General features: G+C 42.4%; 2 protein-coding genes across 4 annotated transcripts; one reads left to right on the forward strand and one right to left on the reverse strand.

Annotated features, from left to right (window-relative positions):
* Positions 1-2,170: 2,170 nt before the first annotated feature.
* LOC118109801 (cadherin-related family member 5) lies at positions 2,171-10,259 on the forward strand. 2 transcript variants are annotated; one of them, XM_035157192.2, is made up of 16 exons: positions 2,171-2,435; positions 3,180-3,306; positions 3,411-3,625; positions 4,219-4,275; positions 4,366-4,458; positions 4,581-4,667; positions 4,780-4,890; positions 5,046-5,216; positions 5,678-5,768; positions 5,997-6,103; positions 6,200-6,400; positions 6,489-6,620; positions 7,307-7,385; positions 7,471-7,661; positions 7,756-7,776; positions 8,848-10,259. In XM_035157192.2, the coding sequence occupies exons 2-16, from the start codon at positions 3,216-3,218 to the stop codon at positions 9,856-9,858; spliced, it is 2,658 nt and encodes an 885-aa protein (XP_035013083.1). In that variant the 5' UTR covers positions 2,171-2,435; positions 3,180-3,215; the 3' UTR covers positions 9,859-10,259. The 2 variants fall into 2 exon arrangements, with proteins under 2 accessions (XP_035013083.1, XP_035013084.1); XM_035157193.2 differs by having other exon boundaries at positions 3,184-3,306.
* A 1,881-nt stretch (positions 10,260-12,140) lies between these two features.
* On the reverse strand, positions 12,141-16,615 carry calub (calumenin b). Of its 2 annotated transcripts, none has more exons than XM_035157194.2 (7): positions 16,494-16,615; positions 15,007-15,249; positions 14,612-14,805; positions 14,331-14,497; positions 14,176-14,236; positions 13,761-13,960; positions 12,141-13,595 (listed from the first exon to the last, which is right to left on the reverse strand). In XM_035157194.2, exons 2-7 carry the CDS (start codon positions 15,228-15,230, stop codon positions 13,491-13,493), a joined length of 951 nt encoding a protein of 316 aa, XP_035013085.1. In that variant the 5' UTR covers positions 15,231-15,249; positions 16,494-16,615; the 3' UTR covers positions 12,141-13,490. The 2 variants fall into 2 exon arrangements, with proteins under 2 accessions (XP_035013085.1, XP_035013086.1); XM_035157195.2 differs by lacking the exon at positions 16,494-16,615 and adding an exon at positions 16,164-16,436.
* Positions 16,616-16,719: the final 104 nt, after the last annotated feature.

The following is a 16,719-nucleotide window of genomic DNA, read 5'->3' on the forward strand; positions in this document are numbered from 1 at the left end:
TTGGGATTATTACAGCCAGTTAGTCTGTAGTAATCACAATTCAAAAGTTTTCCCGCAGGACTTCCTCGCTTCACTCCATTGGTTGCCAGGTCCCTCTGGATGGCAGCATGGCACTTCCAGGGCTGAGAGGGCTGATGGTAGAAACTCGAGGCATGCGGCATCATTTTCTATCGAGGGATTTGTTATTTTAATGAAGAATTGAACTTTACGAAAGCCGTGATTTACTGTAAAGTCTTTACAATCCTGAAATGCCTCCCGGAGAAACTAAATAAAGTTGCTCTAACACCTTGTGTGTTAGTTTCTCGAGGGCAGTCTCCATTTTAAACCTGCCTGTGTGGAATGGGCTGTTTGCTTGGCCTGTGGTGTTGCCTACCTCAGAATTATCCTGTGTCATTAGTGAGTCCTCCTTCAACAGTTCGACAATATACTTTTTTATTGTTTGCGTCCTGAACATGTGTGCAGAGATTTTTATAATCTGAGTCTAGCCTATGGTGCAGAGTGAAGTTAGAAAACTTCATCCTACCTGGTTTATCTGCAAAGGAGATTATATACACAACCCAATGTTGAAGTTTCATACTACTTAATAATGTACAAATCACAGTAATAATAACTACAGTAATACATTATTTATTTACCATTGTATTGCTTCTTTGCACAACACAATTGTGTGTTTCCAATATACTGCATATTCTCCTACTTTTTTTTCACCATTCTTTAACTTATTTGTTCAGTTTTTTGTCCTCATCCTTAACGGTTTTTAGATTGCTATACACAGATTTATGTACATGTAAAATTCTGATTCTAATGCAACATTTGTTATTGCAATATTTTCATCAGTACATCATGCAAATCATTCCATATGCATAAAGGAGTAAATGTGTGAATATTTCATGAGTGGGTTTGAGTTACTCTCCCAACAGCGTCTGTAGTAGATTTGATTCAGTGAGATGTCTGTCTTTAGTGGAATCAGCCTTCAACAAATGTTCGTTTCAGTTTTATATGGGTTTCATTTTCAGTAACGTCATTATAAGAAAAAACAAAACACACACACATACACACATACACACTCTCTTGAAAGAGATGCAGATGTCAAAGAGCTATGATCTATCAACCTTATCCTCTGTAACAACCTCTCTGCTGACATCCAGTGGTCAGGTCCAGTCACAGCAGATATAAAACAGACACTACGGATCAGTTCACCCAATCTGGAAGCCTGTGAGATGAGTCTTTTCCAAATACTGTTAACTGCAGAGTATCATAACAACATTACACTCTCAGAGTATCACTTCACTATGGTTAGTGCATCTTTAAATACCATCTTTAAACATTTACTCAGTCTTTCTCCGAGACACAGACTGCAGTGTTCAGCTTTTTCCCCCTGAGGCCCTTTTGAGTCTTTAAACACTCCTGCTCCCCCTCCTGCTCTTCTCTGACAAAGGGAACCACTCACACGTCTGCACTAACCAAAACATCTCTCATGGAGCCAGACGGTTTCTTTCATCACAGCCCTGAAGATATGTGGAGACACACTCCTCACTGTGTGTCTTCATGAGTGTGTGTGTGTGTGTGTGTGTGTGTGTGTGTGTGTGTGTGTGTGTGTGTGTGTGTGTGTGTGTGTGTGTGTGTGTGTGTGTGTGTGTGTGTGTGTGTGTGTGTGTGTGTGTGTGTGCCTGTGCATGCTGGGACAAGAGTGTAGAAGGATGTGGGTTAATCTTCAATAGGCGAACGGCCGATGTTTGATAGCTAATCCCTTGTCAGGCCCAATTAGTCGTTGCACATTGCTAATTGAGCAAATCCACCAGGCACAAGCTGTGTAGCCAGAGAACATGCTTAGACTCAAGTTTTAACCTGAACAATGACCTAAAAGACACATGTATTTAAATTATGATACAAGCTGCACAGACCTGATTTGGCACAGTTAAATACCTCTGGATGTGCTCTGTGACGAGAGCTGATTGGACGCTCAGGCTGCTGAGCTTTGATTGCATGACGTTCTGCTGATGAAGGTCAAGTGTCTCTGTTCCAGACAAATCCCCTAAATTCACATCTCCAGGGTCAGATGTGCTCTGACCTCACCATCAGGTTCTTGCCATCTCCAATCTGATTGGCTCCCTCTTTCGTCCCTGACCAGGTAAGCCCCACCCTCAAGCATTAGCCACTGAGCTGACGTTTATCCCAGGACACACACCATAAGCTGCTGTCTGCTTTTTTATGTGTGCGAGGAGGGGGGGTCAGTGTGTGCACGGCAGTGTGTGTGTGTGCGGCCTGTGTCATCCTGTTGTTGTTGTTGTTTTTGCTTTGTTTATTCCTAAAAAGCTGCATCGTGGCTTTTTGAGTGACTTTTCTGGGGGGTTTTGTGTCTGAGAATCAGAGATGCTGCTTCCATCACAAGTCAGGAGGATATGGACGAGTGGCAGAGGATTTGACAGCAACAGGTCAGTGAGCTGAACAAATCCACAGATGGTCTGCGGTCATACTGACTATGACACTGACTTAGTTGATTTTGTAACAGAAAGCTTATACGTCTGTTTACCTTGCATTGGCTGCAGAGTTATTGTTTTAGTGGGATGTGACCCCAGGTCCTGTTAAGACCCCCCACCCCTTCTCCTCCTCTAAAATCAAACACATGCACCAACACACGAAACTGAACCCAGAGACACACAAAGAGCATGAGAGACATGGAGCGACACAGCTGATTTGAGATATATGGTATCTGAAGTTGCATTTTGTTTTCAAAACATAACGCCAGGTTTCAGAGTTTGTTTTAGAAGGGTTCATGATTACGCCATCACTTGTGTGCCTATAGAAAATGGGTGGGTCTATAGTCTGCAGAGCTCGACAGGGAAAAGAAAAAGAGAGCAACAGAAGGACGATAGTATACGACTATTGTATTATTCTAAAGGTTTGTTCTGTAGACGGTGACAGACAAGGCAGAAATCCAGGTACATGGATTAAAGGGAATTACAGGACACAGAGTATATGTGTGTGTGTGTGTCAGTTTTAGATGAGGAGAGGGTCTTTATGTGTAGCTATCAGGACACAGAGTGAAGCTCAATCTAATGATCTCATGAAGAAGATGAAACCTGTCATTAAGGGGGCATATTATTCCTCTTTTCCACAATTTGACAAAGTTTCTTAAGGTCTTAAAACATCTGTGATACACTTTGCTCTTCTCTCAGACAGAACTAGCCCCTGAGGCCTCGCTGAGCCCAGGAATGGACCTCCCTGAACTCAAACTGACTTCATTTCCGGCCAAGGCTCCAGTCTGGTCGCTGCTGGTCCTTCTATGTCTGCACACAGTCAAAGGTTAGAGCCAATTCACATCTGATCCTATTAAGAGTGTGGTTCTCGGCCAGAATGAACGGGGTTGTAACCGTACTGCGTATGTGTCTGTGTTTACGTTTGCACAGGGATGTCAGGGTGGGGCGGGTGTTTGGATGGACATGATGTATTTGTGACGGTCAGAGAAAACAGCCGCCCAGGAGAAGTTGTCGCTGAGCTCTCGGCTGACACCACAATGGAAGGGGTACAGTGGACCCTGGATGGAAAAGACGCTGATTGGTTCTTCCTGGATGAAAGATACATCCGGTTGAACACATCGGTCGACAAGGCTCTTGACCGGGAGGTAACGATTCAGGATAAACTCTCACAACACACTGATCTGAGTGTTTCAGACTTCTTATAATGAAGACCAAATGAAAATGATGGAAGGATTATAAAGCGATGAGGAAGTCGTATCTATGTTTAGAACAAACTATCAGACATTGAACTCCACATCCTTGTTCTTGGACTAAACACAATCCGTCACCGTCATCCTCCTCGCAGCCAGCTGTCTTACATCATGGCAGCTTTTAAAGGGTCAACCAGATCAAGAGTCTCTCTCTCCCTGTCTGTTTGCTTCTGTTACTCGATCCCTAAAATGAAAATATTGCTTGACTGAAGAGTTTCAACGTTACACCTTCTCAACACAATGTGCTTTAGAGCGTCAGTTCAGTGTGTGGCTGTCTACCTCTAAAAAATGCTTCCTTCTTCCCAATATACTCTTAATAAAACATTGGGAGGGGATTTTTACAGTGTAACTGAAGATTACTTGGATATTTGCTTTGTCAATACCTTGATACAAGCCTGTACATCGAATTTGTGTATAAATATTTTATCATCTTGAACGAAAGTCATTTTTTCCATACCCGGTGTGTTCTCTCTGTTCTCGTCTCTCAGGCCCAGAGTCCCGTCCTGATGGCTGAGTTGCAATGTTATGAGGACGATCTTCTTCAGGTACTCTTAGTCCCATCATCTCATTCCCGGTTTCATGTGTCGTCCTTCATTTACACATGTCTGCATCTTTTTTATCCACTGTTGTTGTAGAGTGTGTACAGGGTCATGGTGGAGATTCTTAATGAGAATGATAACTCGCCTGTGTTTGCAGAAAACTCCACCCACTCTCTTATTATAAGTGAGGTATGACACTTTGATAAACACGGTATGACACTCAAGTCAGTGCACACAACAGACTGAATTAAACTGCCACTACGACTGTGTAAAGTGTTTCCTGTCTGCCTTTCTGTTTGGGTGATTTCCAGCTGACTCCAGTGGACACTGTGATCTTTACCGTCCTGGCCACAGACGCAGATAACGACAAGATCATTTACTACATTGACCAGACATCAGTGAGTTTTACTCTTTCACTCTTATCAAGAATGGAATCAAGAACAGTTGCAGGCCTCCGTCACGAGAGAGAAACTCGATCACTGAACTTCTGTTTCTGTGTGTTTTCTGTAGCCTGATGCAGATTATTTCAAGGTTGATTTCCCAAACAGTGGAGAAGTGATCCTGTCCAAGCCTCTAGACTACGAGACTCAACCCGTGCTGACTGTTACCATCCACGCCTCGGTATGCTCGGCACATTCCCACTACACTGATATCACCCACCTCAGAGTCCAGATTTCATAATGCTCCTGACAATTACTAATACAAAAGACGAACCATTCATCAGTTCATGCATCCATCCATTTCTCCAAAGACAACTTGCCTTGTCATTACCTCAGGAAATGAGCACCGCTGAGCGCTTCAACACCAGCGCCAACATTACCATCCACGTCCTGGATGGAGACGACCAGTACCCACAGTTCCTGCCCTGCACGCTGCTGTTCCAAGATGAGACCAGTCACATCTGCACCAGTCCTGTGTACACAGTCAATATCACGGAGGGGGAGGAGGTCAGTGGCTGAAGCTCACACACATTACCAGTGTTATATACTGGAGAATGTGTTTATAATATCCTGGATTGTGTTTTCTATATTATCTACCTCTATTAAAGCTTTATCACAATGCATTTATTACAATGGTTTTTGAGGACAGAGGTGGGAAATTCTATAACGCATGTGTCACTTCCTTGACACTGGAACCATAGGTGTGATTATATTATATCTGAACTTACAGAATATACTGCCACATTTGTGATGCGCTCCTGTGTTTAATATTCATGTTGAGTCTAGTATTGTCATTGCACAAGTTCTAACTCTGAGATCATCTGGAAATTGACCTGTTCAGTTTCTGCCAAAACTGTAGCTCAGTTGCAAACATCCGGATGACTCAGGCCACTCAACATTCATGGTTTGTATTGTGAGCTGTTCTGAGGATTTGATGAGTAAAGCACCGGATGTGTGTTATGCTGCAGGACATTGTGCTGGAATTCTCTCCTGGTCCTATATATGCAGTGGATGGAGACAGAGGCCTCAGCACTCCACTCAGTTATGCCATACTCTCAGGTACCACACACACACACACACACACACACACACACACACACACACACACACACACACACACACACACACACACACACACACACACACACACACACACACACACACACACACACACACACACACACACACACACACACACACACACACACACAGACGTACAGTATAGATACAAATTATGCTGTATGCTTTCATGTGTGCATCTGTAACTGTGCTTGTGTCCATGCTAAGGCAACGATGACGGCCGTGTCCTGATCGATAGAGTGACAGGGGAGATGAAACTGACTCAGGGGGTGACTGACAGACTCACAACTCCAATGCTGCATCTACAGGTCCTGGTAAGACTAACCTGCTCTGTGTTGATGATGGTTTTAACATTTCTTTCTTACTCCCCAAACCATCCTCCCTGCTCTCTCTGTGTGTCTCTCACCCAGGCATACCAGGACGATGACCCCAGGAAGTACTCTGTCGCCACAGCGTTGATCCGAATCCTGGCAGTGAACCACTTTCACCCAGTGTTTGACGAGGCTGAATATCACGGCTTTGTAACTGCGGTAAAGAGCGCTGCCTCACTGGTGAACACGTATGGTGGCAAAGTGCTGATGTTACACGTACAAGACCAGGACTTTGAGCAGGTGTGAACAGTTACATGATCGCTGCGTCTCTGTATTTGTTTTGCTTTCTGTTACCCACCATCACTCCCTTCTCTCCACAAACTGACAGGGTTTCAACCCCAGGATCAGCTTCACCTTCAGCCATACATCCAACCACACAGACATCTACCAGCTCACACAGGAGGGCCTTGTGATCGCCAGGACCAACCAGCTCAAACCAAAACAGAGACACACCCTAGAGGTGAGCCTCAAACATACTGTTATAATGATGCGTTCAATTGAAAAGGCCGTATTGGTGAGTGCTCGTGGTTTAGACCAGTAACAAGAAATGATGTTAGCTTTACATGAAGTCAGATGCCAAGGCCCAATTGATCCCTTAAATTAAATCAAGCAGCACCAAATTACACACACTCACAAATATTAGAATTATTCCATGGAAAATCTGTGAAAGTGTCAAAAAAGCACCTTATCTCGCAATGTTGAAAAAAGATATCATCGCACCAAACGTTTTGTGGTTATCTATTAGATTTTACATCATCTTGTGAACTAACTAACAAACAAACCAACAAACAAATGGACAGGGGTGAAAACATAACGTCCTTTTAGGGGGTAATAGTAATAAAGAACTGAAAGGTTGTAAATAAAATGATCCGCACTAATGTCAAATATACACAATTTAAGTTAGTTGGCAAAAACATTCAAATGTATCAGTATGTCCTGAACTTACCACAAACAAGGTTTAAACAACATTTAAAGCGTTGCAACATGGGTGCAACAAGTAAAACAATGATATGTATAGGCTACACTACTGCACCTTATAGTGAAGCCAGATCATTCTACTATACAACATCTACTGTATGTCTTTCATCAGAATCTTAGAAAAGACATAATGAAGATGATGTGATAAACAGTCAAACTTATTTCCAGGTAAAAGCCACAGACAAAGAGTCAGGTGATGCCACCTTTACTACTGTCGTGATCGAGGTGTTGACTGAAGGACAATCAAGTGAGGACACACACTCTGACATACACACTCATTACTGATGAGCCTGCTGACATTAACTCTGTGCGTCCTTCTGTGTGCACTGCAGTTCCTCACAGTCCACTGGGAGAGGAGCGCCTGACGGGCTGTACTGTGGGCAAAGCATTCTTCCTGAGCCTGGTGTTCATGACTACGGGTGGATGTGTCCTGTCTCTGGTGATGTGGTTGAAGAGAAAACAAAAGGGAAAGAGGGACCCACTGGAGAGAGGCTGTGTGGCCCAGGGAAAACACCCCAATGTGGTGAGGACACTTGTGACTCGAATCTACATTCAGAGTCAGCCTGTCTGTTTGTGAATACGTTCTCAGATATCTCCTACGGTTTATATTTTCACAGAGCTTGCGGTGGTTCAATCTGGTGAGTTATTTATTTTCTCTTGTTGTAGCTAAGATTCTCTCTTGTCCTGATTTCCTGTCTCATTCCTACATAAACTACAACTGTATATAACATGCATTGTATTATTAGCTAGTGTAGAATAGATATCTTAACTATTAATTTGATTTGAACATGTAATGTACCTGGAAAGTAACACACTAACTCTGTAATTGATTGATTGATTCATTTCTTTCACTAATACATTGTCCCCTTAATGGTTATTGAGAAGCCTATATAGTCTCCTTTCTGTAACAGTTATTACCTCTGGCAAGGAGGTTAGGTTTTCATTGTGCGTTAGCAGGGCTACGCAAAAACTATAAAAACTGATTTCCAGCAATGTTGCTAGAGGGATGGAACATAGTCCTTGAAAGAATCCATTACATTTTGGTGCGGATAATGAATTAAGCGGCGAATCCAGGATTTAAATTTTTGTTAATATCTCAGTGAACAATGAGACAATCTTGATTTTCCACTGTTTAGGACTATGTTTTATCACAAATAAATCGTTACTTAGACCACCTCCTTTTTTCTTTATATTTTTTCTATAAGAAGAGACAATTATATTTATAATAATTATAATAATAATAAGTTATAATAATTTTATCATGTAAGTGACATTACGTGAGAGGTATAAATCAGAGGCATTGTCATTATATCTTGTTATCATGGTTACCAGATGATATTCTAATGACTTCGATGATCCACTGCGATTTATGACTTTAAGCTAACAGCTCTGTAGACTGACATTCAATTTGGAACACCGATCTAACCTTTCCTTTCCATCATCAGGTCAAGAATTTAATTTGCTCCGACACTTTGGTTTATGAAGAAATACCTAGAAAATGAATGACCTTAACTGATTAACAAAACATTAAAGTAAGACAGTGAACACGTTAAACATTATCACTGTTAAACATTAGCATGTTTCCATGGTCACTGGACCAATGTTAGTTTGGTGGTATTAGCATTTCGAGTTTTTTGGTAATGTTACTTACATTGAGTCTCAAAACATTTCTTCCAAATATTGCCTCAATGACTGTGGTCTATCCTCAGGTGAGTCACCGCAGTGCCATGCCACACACGGAGGAAGTTCCCAACAACAGGGAAGAATATGGAACCTGCAATCCTTCCTTCAGCTTCCCTGACAAACCTGCGATCTATACCGTCCCAGATCTCCCCAACTGCCGAGGACCTGCTGCACCAGGAGCGACTGCTGCACCCGACAGCAGCGTCCCCCCCCCTGAGAACACGTGCATCCCTGTGATCTCCAATAAAAATGCTTCTTTACTAACCAAAAGCTCCCCTAGTTCACCCACCTTTCACCCAGCCACTGTGGATTTGAGGCCTACACACACGGCTCAAGATGCTGTGCCATCCAAAGAAAATCTTAACTCCCCACCTGCTACACCCCTGGAACCTCCTTCAGAACTACCCAACACCAGTCTGAGCCCCACAACACCTTATTCCCGTCCCGACTCACAAACTACCACCAATGATGACATCATTGACCTTGTCACAAGCCCCTCCTCTCAATCCAGCGCTCCATGCAGTCAAACCCGCATTGCTTATGCAGAAATAGACAAACCATTCCGCAAATCTCGCGTGAAGACGCCCCCGTATTCACCTTTACTGTCCTTATCCCTGTCCAAGCAGACAAGCACGCCCCCACCCACCCCAGAGCAGGAACCTTTCAAAGCCAAGCTGGTCCACGTGGATACTTCACCGCTTGATACACCTCCGGTGACGCCACAGCAGAAATCTATGACTCTAAGCATGGAGGAAGACCAACCGTCCACATCGCTGGACCAGGTAGACCAACCAGAGCAGCCAGGTGCAGATACCAGCAGTCCATCTGAGGACAGAAGGCCTTCTGAGGACAGAAGGCCCTCAGAGAACTCAGCAAACACCCAGGACGACCGCAGGGCGGGGGAGGAGGATGACGACGGCTTTCTGGGAGATGAAGATGGAGACAAGCAAAGTGACGATGAGTTGGAGTCAGATGAAGAAGAGCTGCTGAGAGTGATGGCTCGATGTAACCCTGTTTTTATCACCTTTAGTAAGTGATGTTATTATGACATGGCAGGGACTGAGTGTGACGGGGCAGAACGACAGAACATGGAGGATCTAAGAAGCAGATGGATGACAGAGGAGAACACATCATCCATAACAAACACGACGGTCTGATTCTGCTGAGTCATGGAAGAGGACAGCATTCTGTAAAGACAGCACAGCGGCCACATGCATATGTTCACACACTGTCCTGATTGTAGACACTTAACGCACATTAATGTAGATGAATTTAAAAAGTTTGTTACATTCATATCACATTATTAGGCGAGCTGACAGGTATGATGCACAAGACACAGGTCAAATAACAAACATTTTAAATAAAACTTATTAGACATACACTTTGATAGCTTTTTCAACAATACAGCATATTCGTCAATAAAGTAATCGTGAATATATTCTCTTTGTTTATGAATAATCCAACTGTATTCTTGGTCCCGGGGGTAAATCCACATGAAATCCCAGAGAAATGCTCGTCTCTGCAGTTACAATATCTAACACATACATTATACATACAGTCTGTGGACTGACCACACATTCCCATTGATGTCACAGTGGGTGTTCTCCTTCAGCCGTGTACAGACGACACCTGCTCTGACATCAGGGAGTCTGTAACGCTTGACAGAGAAGCAGCTCTTTTGCTCCCTGTGGTTCTAGGGTTACCATGTAAGTAGCTGCACATCTGTATGTTCAGAACTTTTACATTGTGTACTTCATCGTTAATTACTTAATTATGCCTACTCTACAAGCTGCCTCCATTTTTTTCTTTGAATGTGAGTAAAGTTGTTGTTTGACTGAAACAATGAACCACGACAAGTTATTCAAGGTTTTAAGCTTCAAGATGGTTCAGTTTAGGAATACCAATCGAAATAGTTTTGTTAAGTTTAAGATTGCTCTGCACCAATAATGGAAGGATCCATAAGAAAAGTCAGATTGGTGGAAAAAGGAGGGTTTAAAACCTCTGTCCTCGCAGCTCGGTGAAGCTGCAGCTCAGTTTAAGAAGAATATGAGAATCTTTTTTTATGTCTAGATTGTTTGAATAGTGTTTGAGATTCCTTCTGAATTCCTTCAGAACAGTGGGAATTCTTGATAATCGACCTTCTGGGTTTTTTAGAGAAATCTTTTAGAGGTTGGATGCTCTGTGACTCAGATGTAACTCAGTAGCAGTAGCGGGTACAGTGGGATCCACAAGTCTGTGACAACTGTCCCATGTATCTTGACCATGTTAACCTTTGTTTGCATGTTATCATTCTGACATAATATATCCACATCAGCACTAATCAGGCTGACAGGAACATTATTAATTTAGCCAAAAGTGAAAACATGACCCGATGGAGGCCTTTGATGAAAAGTTGAGGGAATCACCAAAGTAAATATATATGAGATTATTAAACACCTGCACGAATGCAGAGTGTGACTGTGCAATCTGTCATTTCAGGTCTGATGAAGCAACATTAGCTTCTCACCTCCTGCAGATTATCCGACTTGTTCTAACACCTTTACACATGTACAAGCAACATAAGCACAAAGAGAGACTTTTCGGTGAAACTTTGACGTTAACATTCTTGATGAATTAGTATTAGTTGATTACAACAAAGAAAAAATAAGGACGATAGCTTGACTAAAGCTTCTAAATGGCCAATTAAAAAAGGATGAGCTGCATGGGTGCTCATCACACTTTATTTAGGTGTGAAAACAAAGATAACACGTCATTCAGACATGACGAGATATAGGAGGGTAAAAAAAAAAGCCCCAGGCTTCAGTTGCTTAAAGTGATATGTCTTGAAAATGAACCACAAGCATTATATATGTATTCAGTTGTGATACTTTGGGGTGTTTGCAGATTTAAATAGCAGATATTCGATTTTTTATGCGGACATTAGGAAACAAAGTGACTTCCTGAAAGCAATGGTGAGAAGAAACAGGTCTGAAACAACAAGCCAAGGTTCAGTGGGTCAACTGCCTGAAGGAAACCAGGAAACGGCCCATTTCCTGAAGAGGCAGAAAGCTGGGGAACATGTTAGATAGCTGGAAGGGATTCGAATGCAACACAGACAAATTCTAACTTAACGACTTAAAACTGAGAATTTCAGATCTTTTTAATCAAATAAAAAAAAAAAAATTCTAAGGCATCTAAAAACCCTTGGTTGATATATCTTGCTCTCCACAGAAAATAGCGTGGTTGCAGAGTATTATACCGTTTCATTTGTAAAACCAATTACCATGTACGGAAAAACTCAACTAGCACACCAAGTCAAAAGAACACAACAGACAACAAGTTCCAATTGTTTTTTTTAATTGAGACATTTTTCTCAATCCCAAAAGGTGGACCTGCTCGTTAGAGTGCTCAGTTTGCAAACCAACAACATATTTACAGTCAAGTCACTCGTGAAATGCTTGTTGCTGCAGTGAGCCTGTAAAAAAACATTGTCATATACGTTACAGTATATCATAAAAAGTATCAACAGTGGTTATAAATGGTGGTGAAGGGTAAGTGAGAATATAAGTATAACAAACGTATTTGGAGAAAGGGGAAGGAAAATAAAAAAGGTACTAAGATATATATTTTTTTTTGCTTGGCACGCATATGATATCATTTAGAAAGTTCAGCTGAATCAAACAAAACTTGAAACATACGAGGGAAGTCAGTCATCGCGATAATGTATACGCACAGATTCTCTCACACACACACACACACACACACACACACACACACACACACACACACACACACACACACACACACACACACACACACACACACACACACACACACACACACACACACACACACACACACACACACACACACACACACACACACACACACACACGTGAGAAAGGAGGCCGCTTCAATGACAAAGTATCCATCAGTCCCTAAATACATCTCGATTCTTTCAACAGCACAACCAGCCCTAAAACAGGGGGCCACAACATGGCTGCCTTTGGGGGACCACAAGTACAGCAAACACAGCATGGTCCCACTGATGATACTGTATTGCACTCGTCCAAATTGTCTTCATTGTCACGGGAATTTTATATTTACTCCTTGTTCCAAACACACTATACTACGCAATAAATGGTCAATAAAGACATGAAAACAAAAGTTCAAATTAATCAGCAACTATTCTGTTTCAGTCTGGGCTCGATTATGTGATACGACAGATGGCTAGAAATTAGCTTTACTCTTCACAGTCCGGTGCATTGCAGGAAAATGCTATGACCAACTATTGTGTATACTGCAAGCCTAAACTTGTTGTTCTGTCAAAAAAAATGGCTATTTCATTAAAAAAAACATAAATTCAACCAAAATAAAGTGTCATCTAACACTGTTTGTTCTTTCGCCTAACCTAGACAAGACAGGGAAAGTGGGTGGAAGCAGAGCAAAGTCCGGTGATACATCCCAAAGTTACACACAGCTAAGCATAAGGACACCCTAGCCAGGCATGTACACATTACTTAAAATGTTAGTGTGTACAATGGGACACATTCCCTGACTAAAAAAAAATAAATTATTGTCCGTGGCGTTGGATTAGGCAAACTCATCTTGTTCGAACTACTCCATCTACTGTCGGAGGAGTAAGGTGGAAAACACAAGATGAACACAAAGTCTGTGGAGGTGGAGGATGTTAGAACTCATCGTGTCGAGTCAGAGCTTCTCCAAAGTCGGTGGCCTGGCTGCCCACGAACAGGTCGTACTTATCCACGATTTCTGCCTTAGTCAGGAAGCCATCCTGTCAGAGAGAGAGAGTAACAAACATGATAAGACCACAAATAAATTCATGTGTTGTCAGACCTACGATTCCCCTTCTTTCCAATATCCACAGAATAAGACAGGAAGTACATGTATGAGAAACATGCATTTATCTGAAATCATTTGAAGTTTTCACTTTACGTACTTTGTCTGAATCCGACTCGTAGACGAGATGTTTGGCCTCGGCCTCAGCATGATCGTAGTCATTGGGCAGGATCCAGTCTCTGGTCTCCTCCTTGTCCATCTTCCCGTCTTTGTTTTTGTCTCTAAATTCAGTAAACTGCTCCCTCTCTGTCTTCACCCACTCTGGTTCTGTAGAGTCTCCCTCCTGGTTGTACATGTCACCTAGAGGACAAAAACAAAAAAAGAGATGAGCACGCCGAGTGAGACATTGCAGATTTTTTGTAAAAGTGCTTTAATGTTTGCAGAGGCCTAACACTCTAACTATGCTAAAACTGCTTTGTATTTTCTATCTGTCTTGGTTTTTCACCCATCACAACATAAAAAACATGTTTCACAAACTGATGATACTAATTAGACACTGAGCTTTAGGAACTCACCGATGTACTCATCAAGATCAATTAAACCATCTCCATTCTTATCGATGTCTTCCATTGTTTCCTACAGAAAAGAAAAAGAACACCCGGCAGTGAGAGGAAGTAAAAGATACAGTGTTAAAGTCATTATCTAACACCTTGGTGTGAGTGTGACTCACCAGCACTACAATGTCTTTCATATGGTCATACTCCTCCGGGTGAAGGAAGGCTGTGAACTCCTCCTTGTTGGCTTTCATGTCGTTGTCTTGGTCGGCCATTTTAAATCTTCTCTCATCGCGAGCCATCATCTGCCTGTAGCTGAAACCATCATCGGGGTCGGGGTCATCTGCAAGTCAAAGGTCACAGCTTTGTATAACATGTGGAAGTTTGGAAAAGTACACAGGTGATACTGCAGAGATACATTAAAGTATATAAAATGAAAATATATCTGCAACTGTACCCAGAATGTATCCATAGGTGGCGTTCTTGTACTCGTCCCAGGACACCACTTCATCCCCGTTGAGGTCGTGACTCTTCCACTGTCGGTCCACATCATCATAGATCCACCTCTTCTGGGCGTGTTTGATCCATCTCTTCATCTCCTCAGCTGTCACAAAGCCATCCTTATCCTCGTCTATACGTTCCACCAACATGCTGCAGAGACATTTGGAAAAAGTTTATGTAGTACCCTTACAACATCTAGTGATGTCATCTCAGATGAACTTTTCTGCTCCCTGAGGTCAAACTAGGTCATTACCACAGGAATGCAAAAAGTATGATGCATGTATTGCACCACGGTTATTGCTGCGCCCAGTAAATCAACAGATTCACACTCTGTCTGATATGTGTAATTACCCGAGCCTCTCCTTGCTCTCCTCTGGTGTGAGCTGGTCAAAACTCTTGGCCTCCTCCTGCCCCAGAAACGCTTCATGGTCATAGTCAAAGTTCTCGGCGTCATCGTGCTCTCGGTTACTGAGGGGATCATCGTGATGAATACGTTCCTTCTTCTCTGTTGGTTTGCTGGTGGCGTAAACGACGCAGAGGGCAAAGCACATAACAAGTGGCCGCAGCTCCATCATGTGTGTGAGCAAACACCGTCTAGACAAGGAGTAAAAAAGACAAGAAAATGCTTTAAACCTGGGGCTACTCAACTTTCCACATGCTAGTTTAGAAGCGTCTGACTCACAGTGCAATGAAATACTCAATGACGCAATGAGAGGTGAACTGCTAAGCTGATCTGTTCCAGGCCGCTGAAACCCTCACTTGATACACTTCTGTCAATTTGTAGCAGCTGATTTTTAAAATTTTCAACAGTCAGGTATTCAGCAATTCTCAAAACATTAACATAAACTCAACTTATCAAACATAGACGACAAACTACACTCAGTTGTTAGTTTGTTAGGCACAACTAGGTAAAACAGTCTGATGCAACAACCCTGCAACAAATCCTCCTTTTATACAAATAAAGTTTATTATTATTTGTATGACTTATTACAGGCCTGTTGTAGTCAGACTTCACTAGTTTGAAATAGGTGAAGCTAACAAACATGACAAAAAGAGTAAAAGAATAGGACAATACTCAACTAATTAGGATTGGATGATGTGGCCAAAATTGTATCAAGACAAATAATCAGTCGATATTGATAATCATCCCAAAAAAAGCCACATTATTATTATTATCAGAATCTTTGTTATTAACACGTCTCTTTACTTTTACATCTCCTCACTGTGCTTCCACAATACATTGATACACATCGAACATTTAATGAAAATTACATTGTAATTATTATTGATGTTGTTTTATGGCCCAGCCCTGCAGCTAATGCTTCCAATGTAGTCACAGCTGAAACACTGACACGTACACAATCTGGATTCACTCAAAGGGGGAAAACATTCACCAATAACATGGCAGCAAACAAAGACCTAACAAAATAAAAGACATTAACGCTGCTGTCACTACAGCAGCAGGAAACATTTAGTTACGTATCGAACGGAGAAAAGAGTTTTGTTACCGTCACGTTCACCGTTTTATTCACAGCTTCACTCTGACACGTTCACTGTCCGCACACCTCTTTACTTTAACTCCTCGGTGTCTTTAAATAACGAGGTGAATCACAGCAGGAGCGAAAGTTATCTGCAACTAGCACCGTTAGAATCCACAGCCAAGGTTAGACACGAACACAGCAGCTAACCTAGCATACCGCTGCTGCTCCACTCGTCAGGAGAGTGTGGACAGACAACTACCGACCAGCTCGTGTCGCGTCTGTTTGAACACAGGCGGCCGAAGAAACACTTAAAGTCTGTTATTGTATTTAACACCGACATTAAGGAGGATAACTCACCGGTGTCTTCAGGGAAGTTCTTCGTTGCCGTCTTAGTCCCGCCCCTCGGAAACACACCCAAGCACTTCCTGCGCTAAAAGGCCAACCGACCAATCAGGCTGCGGCCAGGCGAGTGCGATGTCGCTCGCTGATTGGTCCACTCCGAGGGACCATCGGTGATTGGATTGGCCGAAAACCGCCACGTCCTCAAAGTCAACAAAACCCCGTTCATTCATAAAACTGACAC

The sequence above is a fragment of the Hippoglossus stenolepis genome, chromosome 5 (assembly GCF_022539355.2).
Source record: "Hippoglossus stenolepis isolate QCI-W04-F060 chromosome 5, HSTE1.2, whole genome shotgun sequence".
Classification (NCBI taxonomy): domain Eukaryota; kingdom Metazoa; phylum Chordata; class Actinopteri; order Pleuronectiformes; family Pleuronectidae; genus Hippoglossus; species Hippoglossus stenolepis.